The 16,850-nt window shown below is 38.3% G+C and overlaps 1 protein-coding gene across 2 annotated transcripts in view; it reads left to right on the top strand.

Annotated features, from left to right (window-relative positions):
• The first annotated feature begins 16,588 nt into the window (after nucleotides 1-16,588).
• The window catches only part of LOC106880026 (WD repeat-containing protein 48), a 142,239-nt gene continuing 141,977 nt past the window's right edge, over nucleotides 16,589-16,850 (top strand). For both annotated transcript variants that reach the window (XM_052971222.2, XM_052971221.2), the window contains exon 1: nucleotides 16,589-16,652. In XM_052971222.2, the coding sequence (XP_052827182.1) occupies nucleotides 16,602-16,652 (51 nt within the window). In that variant the 5' untranslated portion in view covers nucleotides 16,589-16,601. The remainder of the gene's footprint in view (nucleotides 16,653-16,850) is intronic.

Below are 16,850 nucleotides of genomic sequence, written 5' to 3'. Positions count from 1 at the left end.
TGATCCATTGGGAGCTCTGCGGAAATTATAACCAAGAAAGATCAAAGATGTGGCATGACTAAATCCTACAAGGTGTTACCGAGAATGAGGATTGCAAAATTCTGTGGGATGAAATGATTCAGTCATATTAGACATCAGAAACCTAACATTGTTGTGGTGAACAGAAAAGTGAAAAAAACATGCCTGATAATTGACATAACATTTTCTGGTGACAACAGGATCAAAGAGAAAGAAGAAGAAAAAGTGAACAACTTTGACAAATTGAAGTGGGAAATACGCAGGTTGTAGGCAATAAAGTGAGTCGACATGATACCAATAGTAATTAGAGTGTTTAGAAGTATCAGCATTCAACTACCAACATGTCTCAAAAAGATTGGTGCAAACATAATGATAGAACACCTACAAAAATCTTCTTTATTTGGAACTGCAAGAGTTCTCTGCGTGGTTCTTGAAGTATGATCAGTAAACAAGTGCCACTTTAGTCTGCTGGCTGTTGACAGCTAACACATTCCATTATACCCAGCAAAATAAGCTGAGAGTTTTCATCAAATAGTAATAACAAAAACAACAACAACAATGATGATAAGAGGACAAAATAAACAATATAAGATCATAGATTTTGCAATTCCCTATGATAGCAGAGTCTATATAAAAGAAATTGAAAGAAAATGAGAAATATCAGGATCCAGTCAGAGAGCTGAGGAGGCTGTGGAAGACCAGGACAACAATTATTCCTGTAGTAATTGGTGCATTTGGCACAACACTCAAAGTGCTACCTAAAAGACTGAAAGAGTTTGGAATTGAAACTCATGTTGTTGTCCCACGGAAAAGTACTATCCTGAAATTCAATAAGAATCCTAAGGAAGATTCTTGAGTTTTGAGGATACTTGTTGCCTAAAATAGCATGCACTGGCATAATAATAATAATGATGATAATAATAATAATAATAACAATAATAATAATAATAATAATAATAATAATAACAGTAACAACAATAATAATAATAGATCTGTTTGGAATTGTGAGTAATGTAATGTGTTTCCAGAAGAGAAGTATGGTGGGATGGAAAACTGAACTGACATCTTATTGAAAAAGTTTGGGCACTCTGGGTATCAGAAGAGAGATTTTCCTCGGTGACAGCCTATCTCCATTGTTTTTCATTCTCTGCACAATAGCCCTGACCTTGGTACTCAGGAAAATGAACCTGGGGGTACCAACAAAAGGAAAAATCCCAAACAATCAACCACCTCCTCTTGAATGATTTGAAACTGTATGGCAAAGATGAGGCACAAGCGAGTTCCTTGGCGAACACAGTCCACTTTTTTAGTACTGATATTAGAATGGAATTTGGACTCAAGAAATGCAGTGTAACCTACCTATAAAGAGGCAAGGTACAGTCCCTTGCCAGGATAGAATTACCAAATAGAGACTAGATTAAACAAAGTGAAATGGAAGGATACAAATACCTTGGTGTACTAGAGTTCAATGAGATAATTGAAAAAGAAATGAAAGAGCAACTGAGGATGGAGTATTTCTGAAGACTGAGGTTGGTGCTGCACTCAAAATAGACGAGATAAAATAAAATCCAAGCAGTTAATACATGAGCAATAGCATCACTTCGGTATGGAGTGGGAATTATAAAATGATAAAAGAGAGAAATGAAGAAAATTGAAGTCTGGTTCGCCAGTCCCCAGTCAAATCGTCCAACCCATGCTAGCATGGAAAGCAGATGTTAAATGATGATGATGCTGATGATGATGATGATGATGATATGATGGACTTCTTCAGGTTCTGTCTACCAAATCCACCCACAAGATTTTGGATGGCCTGAGGCTGTAATAGTAGAAACTTGCCCAAAGTGCTACACAGTGGGACTGAACCCAGAACCATGTGGTTGGGAAGCAAGCTTCATACCACACAGCCACTCCTGCACCTAAGTGTGGGAACAAAATTTGTTTAGGGGCTGCAAACCCAGATTCAACCCAGGACATTCAAAGCATTTTCATTGCCCCAACAAAAAATTTTAAGGCTACACTTGCTGTCCTGCACCTCCTGTTCCTGAGCCTATGAATGTTTATGCGCTTTCGTCAAGTTATGTTTATCAACCGAAAGTGAAACGCTTCCATTGTGAAATTTATATACAACTGCAAATTCTGCTAGTAAGGAATTTACTGCGAGTTTCAGGATACTTTGTAGAATATTTATTACCAATCAACAAATGATATCTAAAAGTAGGGCCAACTTGATTTATTTGCTGATATTATGGTTTAAGTCAGATAAATTCACTCAGGAAAAACACTAAAAATGATTGCATGTGCTAACGATAATTTTTTTTTAACATTTTGTCTTATTTCTCATCAGATCATCCATACTTTCTATTGTCTTTTTTTCATATGTCAGGTGAACTTTCAACAAGAGATGTAATTCTTTTCTTTTTTTCCTTATTTCTTGGTATGTAGAAAGCAGATTTAAGCAGATAATGATGCTACAGCTGTGCCAAAAGTAACAGTTGCCTCTAGTTTCTTTTCTTTGTCCTTTGATAAATACCTCCCATTTGGCAAATATACAGCAATTCTATTTTCTTTTCTTTCTTTTTCTTTTTTTTTAGTCATGAATTCAATCTAAATTAAGAGAAAGTTTATTATAATCTCAAATACTAACACTGTTTCGATGAAGAATCTTAGAATCACACATCTAAACAGCAGTTTAACAAAGGTTTCTTTACATTGTTATATATTATTATTCTTTTAACTCTTTTACTTGTTTCAGTCTTTTGACTGTGGCCATGCTGGAGCACCGCCTTTAGTCGAGCAAATCATCCCCAGGACTTATTCTTTGGAAGCCTAGTACTTATTCTATCGGTCTCTTTTGCCGAACTGCTCAGTTACGGGTATGGAAACACACCAGCATCAGTTGTCAAGCAATGTTGGGGGGACAAACACAGACACACAAACACATACACACATACATATATAAACATATATACGACGGGCTTCTTTCAGTTTCTTTCTACCAAATCCACTCACAAGGCTTTGGTCGGCCCGAGGCTATAGTAGAAGACACTTGCCCAAGATGCCACGCAGTGGGACTGAACCCAGAACCATGTGGTTGGGAAGCAAACTTCTTATTTCTTTATTGCCCACAAGGGGCTAAACATAGAGGGGACAAACGAAGGGCTTAAGTCGATTACATCGACCCCAGTGCATAACTGGTACTTAATTTATTGACCCTGAAAGGATGAAAGGCAAAGTCAACCTCGGCGGAATTTGAACTCAGAACGAAACGGCAGACGAAATATTACTAACTTTTCGCCCGGTGTGTTAACGTTTCTGCCAGCTCGCACACAGCCACACAGCCACACCTGTGCCTGTATATGTTAAACATTTTATTTTATTTGATATTCTTATTTATTTCAGTTCTCTATAGCTTTTGTAAATGTAATCTGCAATATTAGAGAGCTACTAAAAACTTCATCATCATGTGCTCTGTCGAGGATAAGTCAGTCTTGTAAGAGCTAACTTAGCTTCATGTACAGGGCTAACTGAATTAAGAACAGCAAGCTAACCAAACATAACACTTACCAAGTAAAATTAATAAATAATTAATTGTAACAGAGGCTTAATAGTAAAAGGTAATAATCATCTACCATTTAAGGAGGATGCTGTGCTAGAACACAAAATACTGTAACAAGCAAAGTAGTTAGTTAGAAAATCTCTATAAGAGATGAAAGTAGTAACTATACTAAAAAATAGTGTTTATTGCCACATCAGTATGGCTGTTCTATAGGAATTGACATTATTACTGTTTTTAACCCCAGGAAGAGCTTCTTCCAGTTGGTTTTTGATGCAATCTGCACCTGAGATTTATAGCAAGCAGGGGAGCAAACCTCCACTATTTTCCACCAGACGACAGGATCCCCAGACCATACAGTTTTGGGCTGTTTATGTTCAATCTGTCCACTAGAGGTAGCAGTAATTTGCTCCTGCTCACTGAAACTCTACGGTCTGGGGATGACTCTGTCATCTGCAGGGAGATGGTAGGGGTTCACTCCCCTGCTTGCAATATATATTGGGTGTAAACTACATCAATAACCAGCAGGAAGAGGGTCTTCCTGGGGTAGTAAAGTTGATTCCTATGGAGCAACCATATTGCTATAGCGATAAACATTACAAAATACTGAGTTATTTACCATGAGAGGACCTCTCATATGGACTTGTGGTGTATGAAAGTACTTGTGCTTATATTGCTGGTGGGTGAGAACCATCTGCTATGACAGTCAGATCACATGATTTCATCCTTCCTTAGCCTTGTCAATGACAGCCGTCCAGCTAGACATAGTAGATGATTTCCCCATCAGCGATATATAAAAGATCAGTATTTATTCAGGCACTAGTGTCACAAATAGCCTGTGGACTTATTAAAAATAATTAATAGCAACAGAGGCAGTATTAATAACAAAAGATAATATTTATCACCCAATTAATGAGATGTTATGTTAGAACACAGAATACTGTGGTATTTCCCATGAGAGACCCTTTCATTATGGTGCATAAAAGCACTCATATCTATATCACTGGCAGGCAAGAACCATCCACTTACCAGTTATATTGTGTTGACATTCCTGTAAATGGTAACCTGTATCACCCTTGTGGTACTTATTTGCAGATAAGTAGAATAGTCTATTTTAGTGTTAAACATGTTGGTAATAGACAAAGTAAAATGTCACTGACATGATACAAACTTCCAAACTCTTGACTCTGTGGACTCAACAAAAAAGTGTTTTTTCTGCAATTTAGTGCCATTTTCAATTTTTTCTATATTTGTGAATGTAATTTGCATTATAATATTATGCATGCTCCTGCCACATAAAATGCACCCAAAACACTCAATAAAATGGTTGGCATTAAGAAGGGCATCAAACCACAGAAACCATACCAAACGGACAATGGGGCCTGGTGCAGCTCCCAGCCTTACCAGTTTCTGTCAAACCTTCTAATACATGCCAGCATGGAAAATAGACATTAAATGATGATGATGATGATGATGATGATGATGATGATGATGATGATAACAACAACGATGACAACAATGACGATGACGAAGAGGAGAGGATGACATTTTCTTTCAATAATTTATCTTTAAATATAATGGTCTTCTCTAGCAGCCATCTCTATGGGTTGGACTTGGAGGAAAAACAAAAAAACTTCAGTTATATGATCTTGTGATTTTCAAGTGATTAGAAGGCTTGTCTAACATGTGACATTATGGAAAAAAACAGATGCAAAATAATGATGATGATGATGATGACAACGACGACGACAATGACGAAGATGATGACATCAACAATGACAATGATGATGACAATGATGATGACAATGATGATGACGATGATGATGATGATATATCAGCTTTCCAGAACTAGAATTTATATCGATAGAATCTACGAAATTTATTGCTTGTGAGTGAATTTAATTTGGTGAATGGAAATTGTATGGAAGCCCATTGTAAATATATATATGTATATATACGTGTGTGTATATATATATATATATATATATATATCATCATCATCATCTTCATCATCATTTAACGTCCGTTTTCCATGCTAGCATGGGTTGGACGTTTCGACTAGGGTCTGAGAAGCCAGGAGGCTGCACTAGGCTCCAGTCTGATCTGGCAGTGTTTCTACAGCTGGATGCCCTTCCTAATGCCAACCACTCCGTGAGTGTAGTGAGTGCTTTATACGTGCCACTGGCAAGGGTATCACAACTACAATTTCCATTTGATTTTCATTTTGATGTTGATGTACTTGACTCACTAGGTCTCCTCAAGTACAGCATATCACCCTACGATCCAAGGTACTTTTGAGTGGGCTGGTTATGCAAAACTGGTGAAGGATACAACCGTGAACTCATTTTATTTATCAGGTCTTCGCAGTCACAGCATATCTCCAGAGGTCTTGGTCTTTTATCATTGCCTCTGTGAGGCCCAACATTCGAAGGTCATGCTTCACCACCTCATCCCATGTCTTCCTGGGTCTACCTCTATCCCAGATTCCTTCAACTGTTTGGGAGTGGCACTTCTTCACACAGCTCTCATCCATCCGTAGCACATGACTATACCAGCGCAAACGTCTCTCTTGCACGCCACATCTGATGCTTCTTATGTCCAACATTTCTGAAGGTCACAGAGATGGTCATAGCCCATCTCATTAGGGAGAGAGTCTGCTTAGATGAGATGCAGTTCGGTTTTGTGCGAGGTAGAACCACCACTGATGCTATATTCCTGGTTCGACAACTGCAGGAGAAATACCTAGCTAAAGATAAACCCCTATATTTGGCTTTTGTGGACTTGGAGAAAGCCTTTAACAGGGTCCCCCGATCTCTTATCTGGTGGCCGATGCAGAAACTGGGGATGACAAATGGTTAACAAAGGCTGTACAGAGAGGCTGTTAGTAAGGTTAGGATTGGCAATGAGTATAGTGAAGAATTCCGGGTAGAAGTAGAGGTCCACCAAGGATCAGCCCTCAGTCCCCTTTTATTCATGATAGTCCTCCAAGCAATAACAGAGGATTTCAAGACAGGTTGCCCCTGGGAGCTCCTCTATGCTGATGACCTGGCCCTCATAGCAGAATCACTACCAGAACTAGAGAAGAAATTTCAGGTTTAGAAAGGTTTAGAATCAAAAGGCCTTAGAGTCAATGTAGCAAAGATGCGTTTACAGGAGATCAATTCCACAAGGTAAAGAAAGGCTATAAGAGGGATCTTATATATGCATGTATGTGTGTGAGTGTGTGTACATGTGTGTGTGTTTCTTATTGTCTCCTTGTGTAATAGTTGTAAATAAATGTCATCATAATGCAAGCTATGTCTTTCACTTCCAATCTTCTATGAAAACATGTCTGGTCACAAGGAAATATTACCTTACTTCAAAACAAGCAAAGGTTGGTAACATGAAGGGCATCCTGACATAGAAAATCCATCTAAAAAGATTCCTCTCATTCATGCAAGCATGGGAAAGTAGATATTAAAATGATGACAATGATGATAAGGATTCTTTTATCTTTTACTTGTTTCAATCAGTTGACTGTGGCCATGCTGGGGCACTGTCTTGAAGGATTTAAGTCAAAGAAATCGACCCTAGGATCTATTTCTTTTAAGCCTGGTATTTATTCTATCGGTATCTTTTGCAGAACCACTAAGTTCCAGGCACAGAAACATACCAGCATTACAGACCTTTGGTTGGCCCAAGGCTACCCAAGGTGCCAAGCAGTGGGACCAAATCCAGAACCATGTAGCTGGGAAAGAAGCTTCTTACCACACAACTACACCCATGCCTATATACTTTTCACTATTATAAATTCCTGATCTTTCTGAATTGACGGGCACCACTTTTCATTTATGTTTTATGTAGTGTTTTTGGTATCGAAACACTTTCAAACTTCGTATTCTTGTATATTTTGTGTTATAGAACAGATAAAAATTTTTGTATTCGAAGTTATTTCATGTAAAAAATTGTCATATTTCGGTAATTTCAACCAATCACTGACGTCTATTGAGGTGAAAACAATTACTGCTATGGAATGTAAACAACATATTCTAGTGGTGTAATGGGATCTTACTAGGGAATAGCGATCTTGACACCGGCAAAAATTATTGTTTACAAAAACAGCAGTAACTCTATTCAGCTGAATAGGACGTCAGTGATTGGTTGAAATTACAGAAATACGACAACTTTAACATGAAATAACTTGTGATGTAGAAATTTTTGTTAAGAAGGCTAAGAGAAAAAGATCCTTTATATGACACATTCTACCAGTATCCCAGGTTTGAAAGTGTTTCGTTAAGAAAACAAGTGGTGCCCGTCAATTCAGAAAGATCCTAAATTCCTTCTTAAGCTCCAGTAACTCTGATTTCATGATTCTTTATTGCCTATAATTCTGTCATTTCAAACTACAAAAAATATTAGGAATGGTGAATCTTGAAGCAAATAAAGTTATAAATAATAGCATGAAAATATTGGGTTGAAAAACCCTTTTGGATAGAAAAATTCAAAGGCTAGTGGTGGACTTGAACCCACCTCTCCTGTAAACATGACAGATGTTCTATCATTGGACCAAAGCATTCCTTCAAGTTTATACCCATTTTAGAAACTTTATCCTTATTAGTGAGAATTTTATATTGTTGACTTCATAAGAATTTAGAAATTTCAAGAATGTGAAATAATTCTTTTAGGAATGGTGACTCTTGAAGTGAATAAAGCTTTATATAATAGCTTGTAACAATTGGTTAAAAACCCTTTTGAATAGAAAAAGTTGGAGGTTGACTATGGAGCACAAACCCAATCTCCTGTTAGCATCTACGCATTTCATTCAAATTAATATATTTTATGTATATAGGCACAGGCATGGCTGTGTTGCAAGAAGCTTGCTTCCCAACCATATGATTCTAGGTTCAGTTCCACTGTGTGGTACATTGGCCAAGTGTCTTATACTATAACTCGGGGCTAACCAAGCCTTGTGAGTGGATTCGGTGGATGAAAATTGAAAGAAGCTCATCATATATATGTATGTATATATGTATGTATGTATGTATATATGTATGTATGTATGTATGTATGTATGTATGAATGTATGTATATATATATATATATATGTATATATGTAGGTATACTCTTTACTCTTTTACTCTTTTACTCTTACTTGTTTCAGTCATTTGACTGCGGCCATGCTGGAGCACCGCCTTTAGTCGAACAAATCGACCCCAGGACTTATTCTTTGGACGCCTAGTACTTATTCTATCGGTCTCTTTTGCCGAACCGCTAAGTTACAGGGACGTAAACACACCAGCATCGGTTGTCAAGCAATGTTGGGGGGGGGGGGGCACAAAAACACAGACACACAAACATATACACACACATACATATATATATATACATATATACAATGGGATTCTTTCAGTTTCCGCCTACCAAATCCACTCACAAGGCCTTGGTCGGCCCGAGGCTATAGTAGAAGATACTTGCCCAAGGTGCCATGCAGTGGGACTGAACCCAGAACCATGTGGTTGGTAAGCAAGCTACTTACCACACAGCCACTCCCGCGCCTATATATATATATTTATTTATTTATTTATATCATCATCATCACCAAAAACTACAGCAGTCAATTCATTCAACTAAAAATTCTTCAAGGCAGTGCTCCAGTATGATCATAACTGAATGACTGAAACAAGTAAAAGATAAAAGATTGCTTACTTAGGTGTATAAGGTAGTTGAGGCTATTTTGATTATGCTCACCTGTCCAGATCCACTCTCATACTGCATTTCAATACTTTCCAAAATTTTCAGTTATGATTTCATTGGAGTCAACTCCCATGTTTATTGTCTTCAAATTTCAGTCACCCCTTTGATTCCAATTCCACACATATGCTTCAACCAATTGACATGGCATCCTATGGGCCTCTTAAAAAAAGTTGGAGAAAAATCTTAAATGATTGGAAGGCTTATGACAGGAAGAACTCAAAGACCTTAACTAAAGATGCTTTTCCTGCTCTGCTCACACAACTGTATGCTGCTCTCTTTCCTGATGGTGTTACTCACAGCAAGAATTTGGAAATTCGGCCTTTTCATCCAGACAAAGTTTTGGATCAGTTACCAGACCATGAAGTGAGTAAAGAAGATGATGATGAAGTCATCAATGTAAGATTTTCGGATGTTGTATTGGGAATGCTAAAGTCAATGAGAAGTGTGGATGAGAGCAGACCAAAGAAGAGATGAAAGAGGTTGAACGTTACCCCTGGCAAAAGTAGAAGTGCTGAGGACATCAGTGCTTCTGGTAGTGAAATGATGGCCATCATTTCATCAACAGTTATAGAGAAGCATGGAGAAAGAGTGCAGCAAGAGAATTTGCATGGTGAAGAGCTAAACTCTGTGGATAGTGACGTTTCTATGAATGAATATGACAAGCAATCCAGTACTTTAGACATGGCAAGAGCAGAAAACACAGAAAGACAAAGTAGTTTTGTTGGAAACCTTGTCATTGTGAGATATGAAGGGTAGATATTTCTCAGTTAAGTGATCTCAACTGGAAGTGATGGAGCACTTGTGTCATCACTGACAAAATGTGAAAAGATAGGGTGGAGGTGGCCACTGAAGGAGGATAAACTTGTCTACAACTGCGAAGATGCAGAAGAAATGAAAACAAAAGAGATTCCACTGAACAACAAGGGTGTCTATTGATTCCCTTACCTTGAACAAGAATGGGGAATATAAAATAACTTACTGATAACTGTGTGACATTTTCTTTAGCGCTACGTCACTTAAAGCTGTTCATTGACTTTTCTTTTGTATTTGTTAATAAAAAACATTACAGTGACAATTATATGAAAAAAAAGTAAACAAATATCGACTGCAACTTATTTTTATTTCGTATATCAGTTTACCTATTAAGTCCCCCTAACACAGTCAAATTTAGTTAAGACTGAAAAAAATGGTTAGGAAATTATTGCACAATAAGAAGTCTAAAATTGTTCAAAGTAACCTCATTTCATGGTATAAATATATATGTATATATATATATATATATATACATATATATATATATATACACACACACACACACACACACACACACATGTAAAAGCGCTCATGCAGTACCACATAAAAACGCCTGTGCAGTACCACATAAAAGCACTCGTGTGACATCAGATAAAAGCACCCAACACACTCTGTAAAGTTGTTGGTGCTCAGAAGGGCATCCAGCTGTAGAAACAATGCCAAATCAAACTGGAGTCTGGTGCAGCTCCCCATGTTGCGAGCTTTGGTCAAACCATCCAATCCATCATCATCATCATCATCATCATCGTTTAACGTCCGCTTTCCATGCTAGCATGGGTTGGACGATTTGACTGAGGACTGGTGAAACCGGATGGCAACACCAGGCTCCAGTCTGATTTGGCAGAGTTTCTACAGCTGGATGCCCTTCCTAACGCCAACCACTCAGAGAGTGTAGTGGGTGCTTTTACGTGTCACCCGCACGAAAACGGCCACGCTCGAAATGGTGTCTTTTATGTGCCACCCGCACAAGCCAGTCCAGGGGCACTGGCAACGATCTCGCTCGAAAATCCTACAGGAGCCAGTCAGGCGGCACTGGCAACGGCCACGCTCAAAATGGTGCATCTCATGTGCCACCCGCACAAGAACCAGTCCAGGGGCACTGGCAACGATCTTACTTGGCTTGCCGGGTCTTCTCACGCACAGCCCATTTCCAAAGGTCTCGGTCCGTAGTCATCGCCTCGGTGAGGCCCAATGTATGAAGGTCTTGCCTCACCACCTCAGCCCAGGTCTTCCTGGGCCTACCTCTTCCACGGGTTCCCTCAACTGTTAGGGTGTGGCACTTTTTCACGCAGCTATCCTCCTCCATTCTCACCACATGTCCATACCAGCGCAATCGTCTCTCTTGCACGCCACAACTGATGCTTCTAATGTTCAGCTTTTCTCTCAAGATACTTACACTCTGACGGGTATTCACATTGACGGACAACAGAAGTTAAATGATGATGATGATGATGATACATACATACACGCACACACATATATATATATAAAATATATATATGACCTTCGAACCGCAAGGGTATGTACTGGCACTTGCCACCATCCATCTCTCTCACCTTTTACTTGACCATCTCATTTGTAAACTGATCCTCATCCCTTGTGAGTCTGCCCAGCATTTTTCCACCATCTCTCTCCTGCTTTCTCTTGTACTCTTGCTGTCTCCCTCTCGGTCTCTCCTTCCCCTGCTTTTCTCTCAGGCTGGGTAACCACGTATCTCTTTAACAGCAGCACACCTGTTTCTGTCCTCATTACTGATTTTCCTCCCTTCCTCTCTCTATCTCTCTTTCTCTCTCTCTTCAGTTGGATGATCTTGTACCTCCCCTACAGCAAAACACCTATTTATATCTCTCTGTTTCACTACAACCTTTCATCATCTGACACAAGATCACCCCCTCCAATGCCCCCTCCCCTCAAAAAGGATTTTTCATCTTGCAAGTTACTTGGTGATCCTGCCAGTGCTGATGCCACGTAAAAAACATCCAGCCCACACTGTAAAGTGGTTGGCATTTGGAAGGGCATCCAGCTGTAAAAACCTTACTAAAATGGCCTTTCCTGTGCTTGTGCCATGTAAAAACCACTTAGTTCACTCAGTTGGGCAGCTGGTATTGGGAAGGGCATCCTTGCCCCAACACTTTTTTCTTTGTACTTTGCTGCTTCTTTTACTCATGCTTTTGATAAGGTTAGCTTTCTGGGAATATATGTCAGGTTTTGATCTTCTGACCACCTCTTTAATCTGCACCAATTTGCTGCCAATTCAAAAGTTTCCAGTTTATTATTCATGACCTCCTTTATGCAGATGACTGTGACTTAGTCACTCATACAGTGGATGACATGCAAATACTAATGAATCATATTTCTGCTTCTTGAAAAGCATTTGGACTCTGCATTAGCCTGGACAAGTCTGTTGTAATGTTCCAGCCTGCTCCAAGAAATCCATATGTGGAACCAGCTATCTTTGTTGAAGGAACAATATTGAATGTGGTAGACAAATTTGTCTACCTGGGCAGCACACTCAGCCGTTCTTGTTCCCAGGATGATGAAATATCTTTCAGGCTGCAGAGAACAACCGATTCCATCCGGTCTCTTCAGTTTTGTGTCTGGTCCCAGCATGGCATCACAAGGCAAACAAAAATTGCTGTGTACCGTGCATGTGTACTGACATCGATCCTTTACTCATGTGAGACATAGGCCCTTTACAAACGTCATGTAAGGGTCTTTGAACACTTTCATCAGAGATGTCTGAGTCACATTCTGAATGTTGGCTGGACCATAAAAACTCCAGACATACAGGTCCCGAGGAAAGCTAATATCTCGAGTATTGAGGCAATGATGCACAAGCACCTTATTAGAATGAGGAATAGCAGGATCCCTAAACAGATGCTATATGGAGAACTTGTTAATGAAAGGAGATCCCGGCAAAAACCAAGGCTGAAATTTAAGGACTGTGTCAAGTCCTCATTAAAGGCCTGTAATATGCAGGAGACTGACTGGGAGAGCAATGCCTGTCATCACCACAGATGGAGGAAGCAGGTTAAGGAGGGGGTCGACACCTTTGAGAGAGCACATTTTCTGCATGAAGAATTTAAGCGTTTTGCTAGAAAGTGCACTGCTAGTGTAATGAATGGGGAAAGCTTGGTTTGCAATGTTTGCAGTCGTGTATACTTGTCAAGAGCAAGGCTCATTAGCCACCAGCGGAGCCACAAATGCAAAATATAAGTTAGTCCTAGAGCACACAATATTCCTAAAGGTCAGCAATGGTCTTCCTCAGTCACAAGTGGACAGCCATCATGTATGTGAGGTGAAACTGGGAAACAGTATTTGTCTGTTGTTAATATATCTTTCTTCATTCTCTCTCTCTCTCTCTCTCTCTCTCTCTCTCGATGTGTGTGTGTGTGTGTGTGATTGTGTGTGTGTGTGTGTGTGTATGTGTGTGTGTGATTGTGTGTGCATGTTTGTTGATGTCCCTCTCACTTCTCCAAAGGTTGTGACAAACAAGTGATGTTATTGTTGTTTGTTTTCCTGTCAGCAAATCATCCACTCAAATCTGTGTGAAATAAGAGACCCCTTGCTTGATAAACAGGTAAGGGTTAGTGACATGAAGAGCATCCAGTTGCAAGACAATTCCCCAATTACATATTTGTCAAACCCATGCAGTCATGGAGAAAACCGATGTAAAAACAAATGTATGAATAATTTGTTGATAACAGTATCACCTCTTCTTGAAGCATCAGTTAATATTTTTAATGCCTGTGCTGGTACCATGTAAAAAGCACCTGTGATGGTCCCAATATAAAACACTGGTGTTGGTGCCACATAAAAAGAACCCAGTATATTCTGTAAAGTAGTTGGCATTAAGAAGGGCAGCCAACTGTAGAAACCATGCCAAAACAGACAACTGAAGCTTGGTACAGCCGTCTAGCTTGTCAGCTCGTCAAACTGTCCAACCTATGCCAGCATGGAAAGCAGACATTAAATGCAAAAAAAAATAAAAAAGAAGAAAGCTTATTCATCTCATGAATGCTTCTCCCTTCATTGAAATTTAAGATTACACATATAGCTTTATACTCTTTCCATATACTTAATACAGTCTCCTTTTGCAAAGAGAAACAGAAATGTTTTGTTGCCAAGAGAGGTAACAGCTTTATGGACCTCTTCCATCTGTTTCTCATCTATCCTACTATACTTTCAGCACAACTACCTTTAGTATTAATTATTCCAGAAAATAGCAGAAACTAACTATCTACTATTTACAGCAAACTGTGTATGCAGTTTATAGACTTTATTTCATCAGTGCCTCTACTGCTAATGTCTACTAAACATCAGACACATCTAAAATTCCGATTATTTGTCAGTCTGCCAGAGATTTCACTGCACCACATGTGTACTGATTGCCGGTATTGAGTTCCTACTAATTCTGTTCCTATGTACTGTGCAAGGTTACTTTCTACTTTCCCTCGTTGTATATAATATGGGGATCTGATAATAATCCTCTTTAACCTTTTGCCATTCAGATTACTCTATCAAATGTAATGCTTATGTATTCATATTGTTTTGAATTAATCACACATTATTTTGTGGCTTTGGAATTTTAATGATGTGTTCGTTTACTTTAGAATGATACTGTAGAACAAGTGGATCTGGTCAGTTTGAATATTTGGGCCTGATATGACTGGTTAGACTGCTAAAGAGTTAAGCCAGTATATGCAACACACACACACACACAAATTTGCAAATACACTTATTTATGCACATCTTTAATTTTTGAGAGGTCTTCTTATCCATCTTCAGCAATTTCATGCAGCTTAAACAACTAATGCTCATGAAATGGCATGACTGTTCAAATATCCCATTGCTTTTTCCTAAAATTCAAGCTTTTTTTTTAACAAAGCATTAAATTTAAATAAACACTACTACTACTACTACTACTACTACTACTACTACTACTACTACTACTACTACTACTACTACTGCTACTGCTGCTGCTGCAACATTGTGACTGAAATAGTAGGGTGCCAATATCAAATTCTTACATTATATAGTTGTTTTTATATCGGTTGTATTGAAATCTTACAAAGGGTGACTTAGCCCTTAATTCTTCAGAGATCAATAAAATAACTACCAGTCAACTATTGAGGTTGATATAAATGTCTGTTCTTTCCTCCACTCCTAACTTTACAGCCCAACCATTATGCTTTGTCTCAGTTTTATTCTGACCAGTTCCACTTTTAGTGAGGACACATGTCACTGGTCAGGCAGTCCATCTGCTGACAACATCCTTTGTATGGGAAATTTGGTATGGTTGTTGATGCACAGGCATATACCAGAGGTTGTGGTATTAACGGAAATTCCTTACTGATGATTGGGTATGGTTACTCTTTCTACAGTTTGTTTCTCTGACTGAGCTGCAGTCTTAAGTCAAGCAAAGCTGAAAACCAGGTACTTGTTGTTAGGTGCTCTCAGACTTCTACCAGTTGGGCAATGTAACTATTGGGACTTCTAGGTTAGCAATTTATAGAGGATTAGTATCTGGGGAGACTGGTGACATTTTAAGGAAAATTCTGGTCTATTCCAAAGAACTTTCAGCCTTGGGACTATGGATAATTTCCAGATATCCTTAGCTTAATAGGACTATCAAAAAATATGAACAGTTTATGATAAACTCTACATGCTTCGATGTGCCATCAGCCATACTTGTCCAAAATATATGCAGAACACTGAAACCATTCTGCATCCATTTGTTCAGTGTCCAAGTGTTGTATGTTGGATGGGTCTGACTTTCAACTGAATCTACCATTAAAATACTAGAATCATTTTAGGAAATTATTATTTTCATGAGAAAGTATTCTTGGATTGGTCTTGACTTTCGTCCTACCCTTAATATCTAATAATATCCAGGAGATTTTCTCTGAAAATCTCAATTAAAACAAATACTGATTATTCAAAAATTTATTTATATTTTTCTTTCAATACTGAAATCTAATTCTTTTGTAAGATCAACTAAAATGTTTGGATCAAATTCTTATTTGATCAGAATGTTAGTAAAGCCTGGAAGTTTTGTTTCTTCATTATTACTACTATAGTATATTTCTTCAAGAGATCATTTCCACTTATTTTAACCGATTATTATTATTTTTAGATTTTGGATTAATAAAATATTTTTCTGAAAATATCTACATTGAGAAGTACAAAGTTTTTGTTTCTTTCTTCAATTTTATTTTTAGCAATTATATCATATAACGTTGAAACAAATGAGATCGCAACAAATAAATTTCTCTTTTAAACGACACTTTATCTATCTTAAAGCAAATTAGGAAAATACAAGATTAGTTTGAAAAATGGAAAAACAATTTGCTAAACTATTATTAAACGGACAAACGAAGCTAAGTACAAAGTAATTCATTTTTGATTACGTCAAGACATGTTGTCGATTGCACTAAAAAACTACGCATATTCTGATGACGTCACTGCTGCAGCTCAAAACATCATGGCCACTCACCACCGACCGTCAGCCGGTCAGGGGAAAAAAAAGGTCCAGGTTTGTACTTTTCTAGTTACTTTTGAAAGTATAAAGGAGTATGGAAGTGACCAAGAGGCTTTTACCTAACGTTTCAGTAAATATAAGCGATATTGTATGTCTGGCAATACAGTGGGTACCATAAATTAGAGACGTGTTTTCCTCCTTATTTAAGCGTATCCCTTCTCTCATTCAATACCGCTCTTTTTTTTTTCTTTC

This window comes from Octopus bimaculoides, chromosome 10 (assembly GCF_046866305.1).
Source record: "Octopus bimaculoides isolate indiv1 chromosome 10, ASM4686630v1, whole genome shotgun sequence".
Lineage (NCBI taxonomy): Eukaryota > Metazoa > Mollusca > Cephalopoda > Octopoda > Octopodidae > Octopus > Octopus bimaculoides.
The sequence above is the reverse complement of the archived record's forward strand: the minus strand, read 5'-3'. Positions and strand labels throughout refer to the sequence as shown.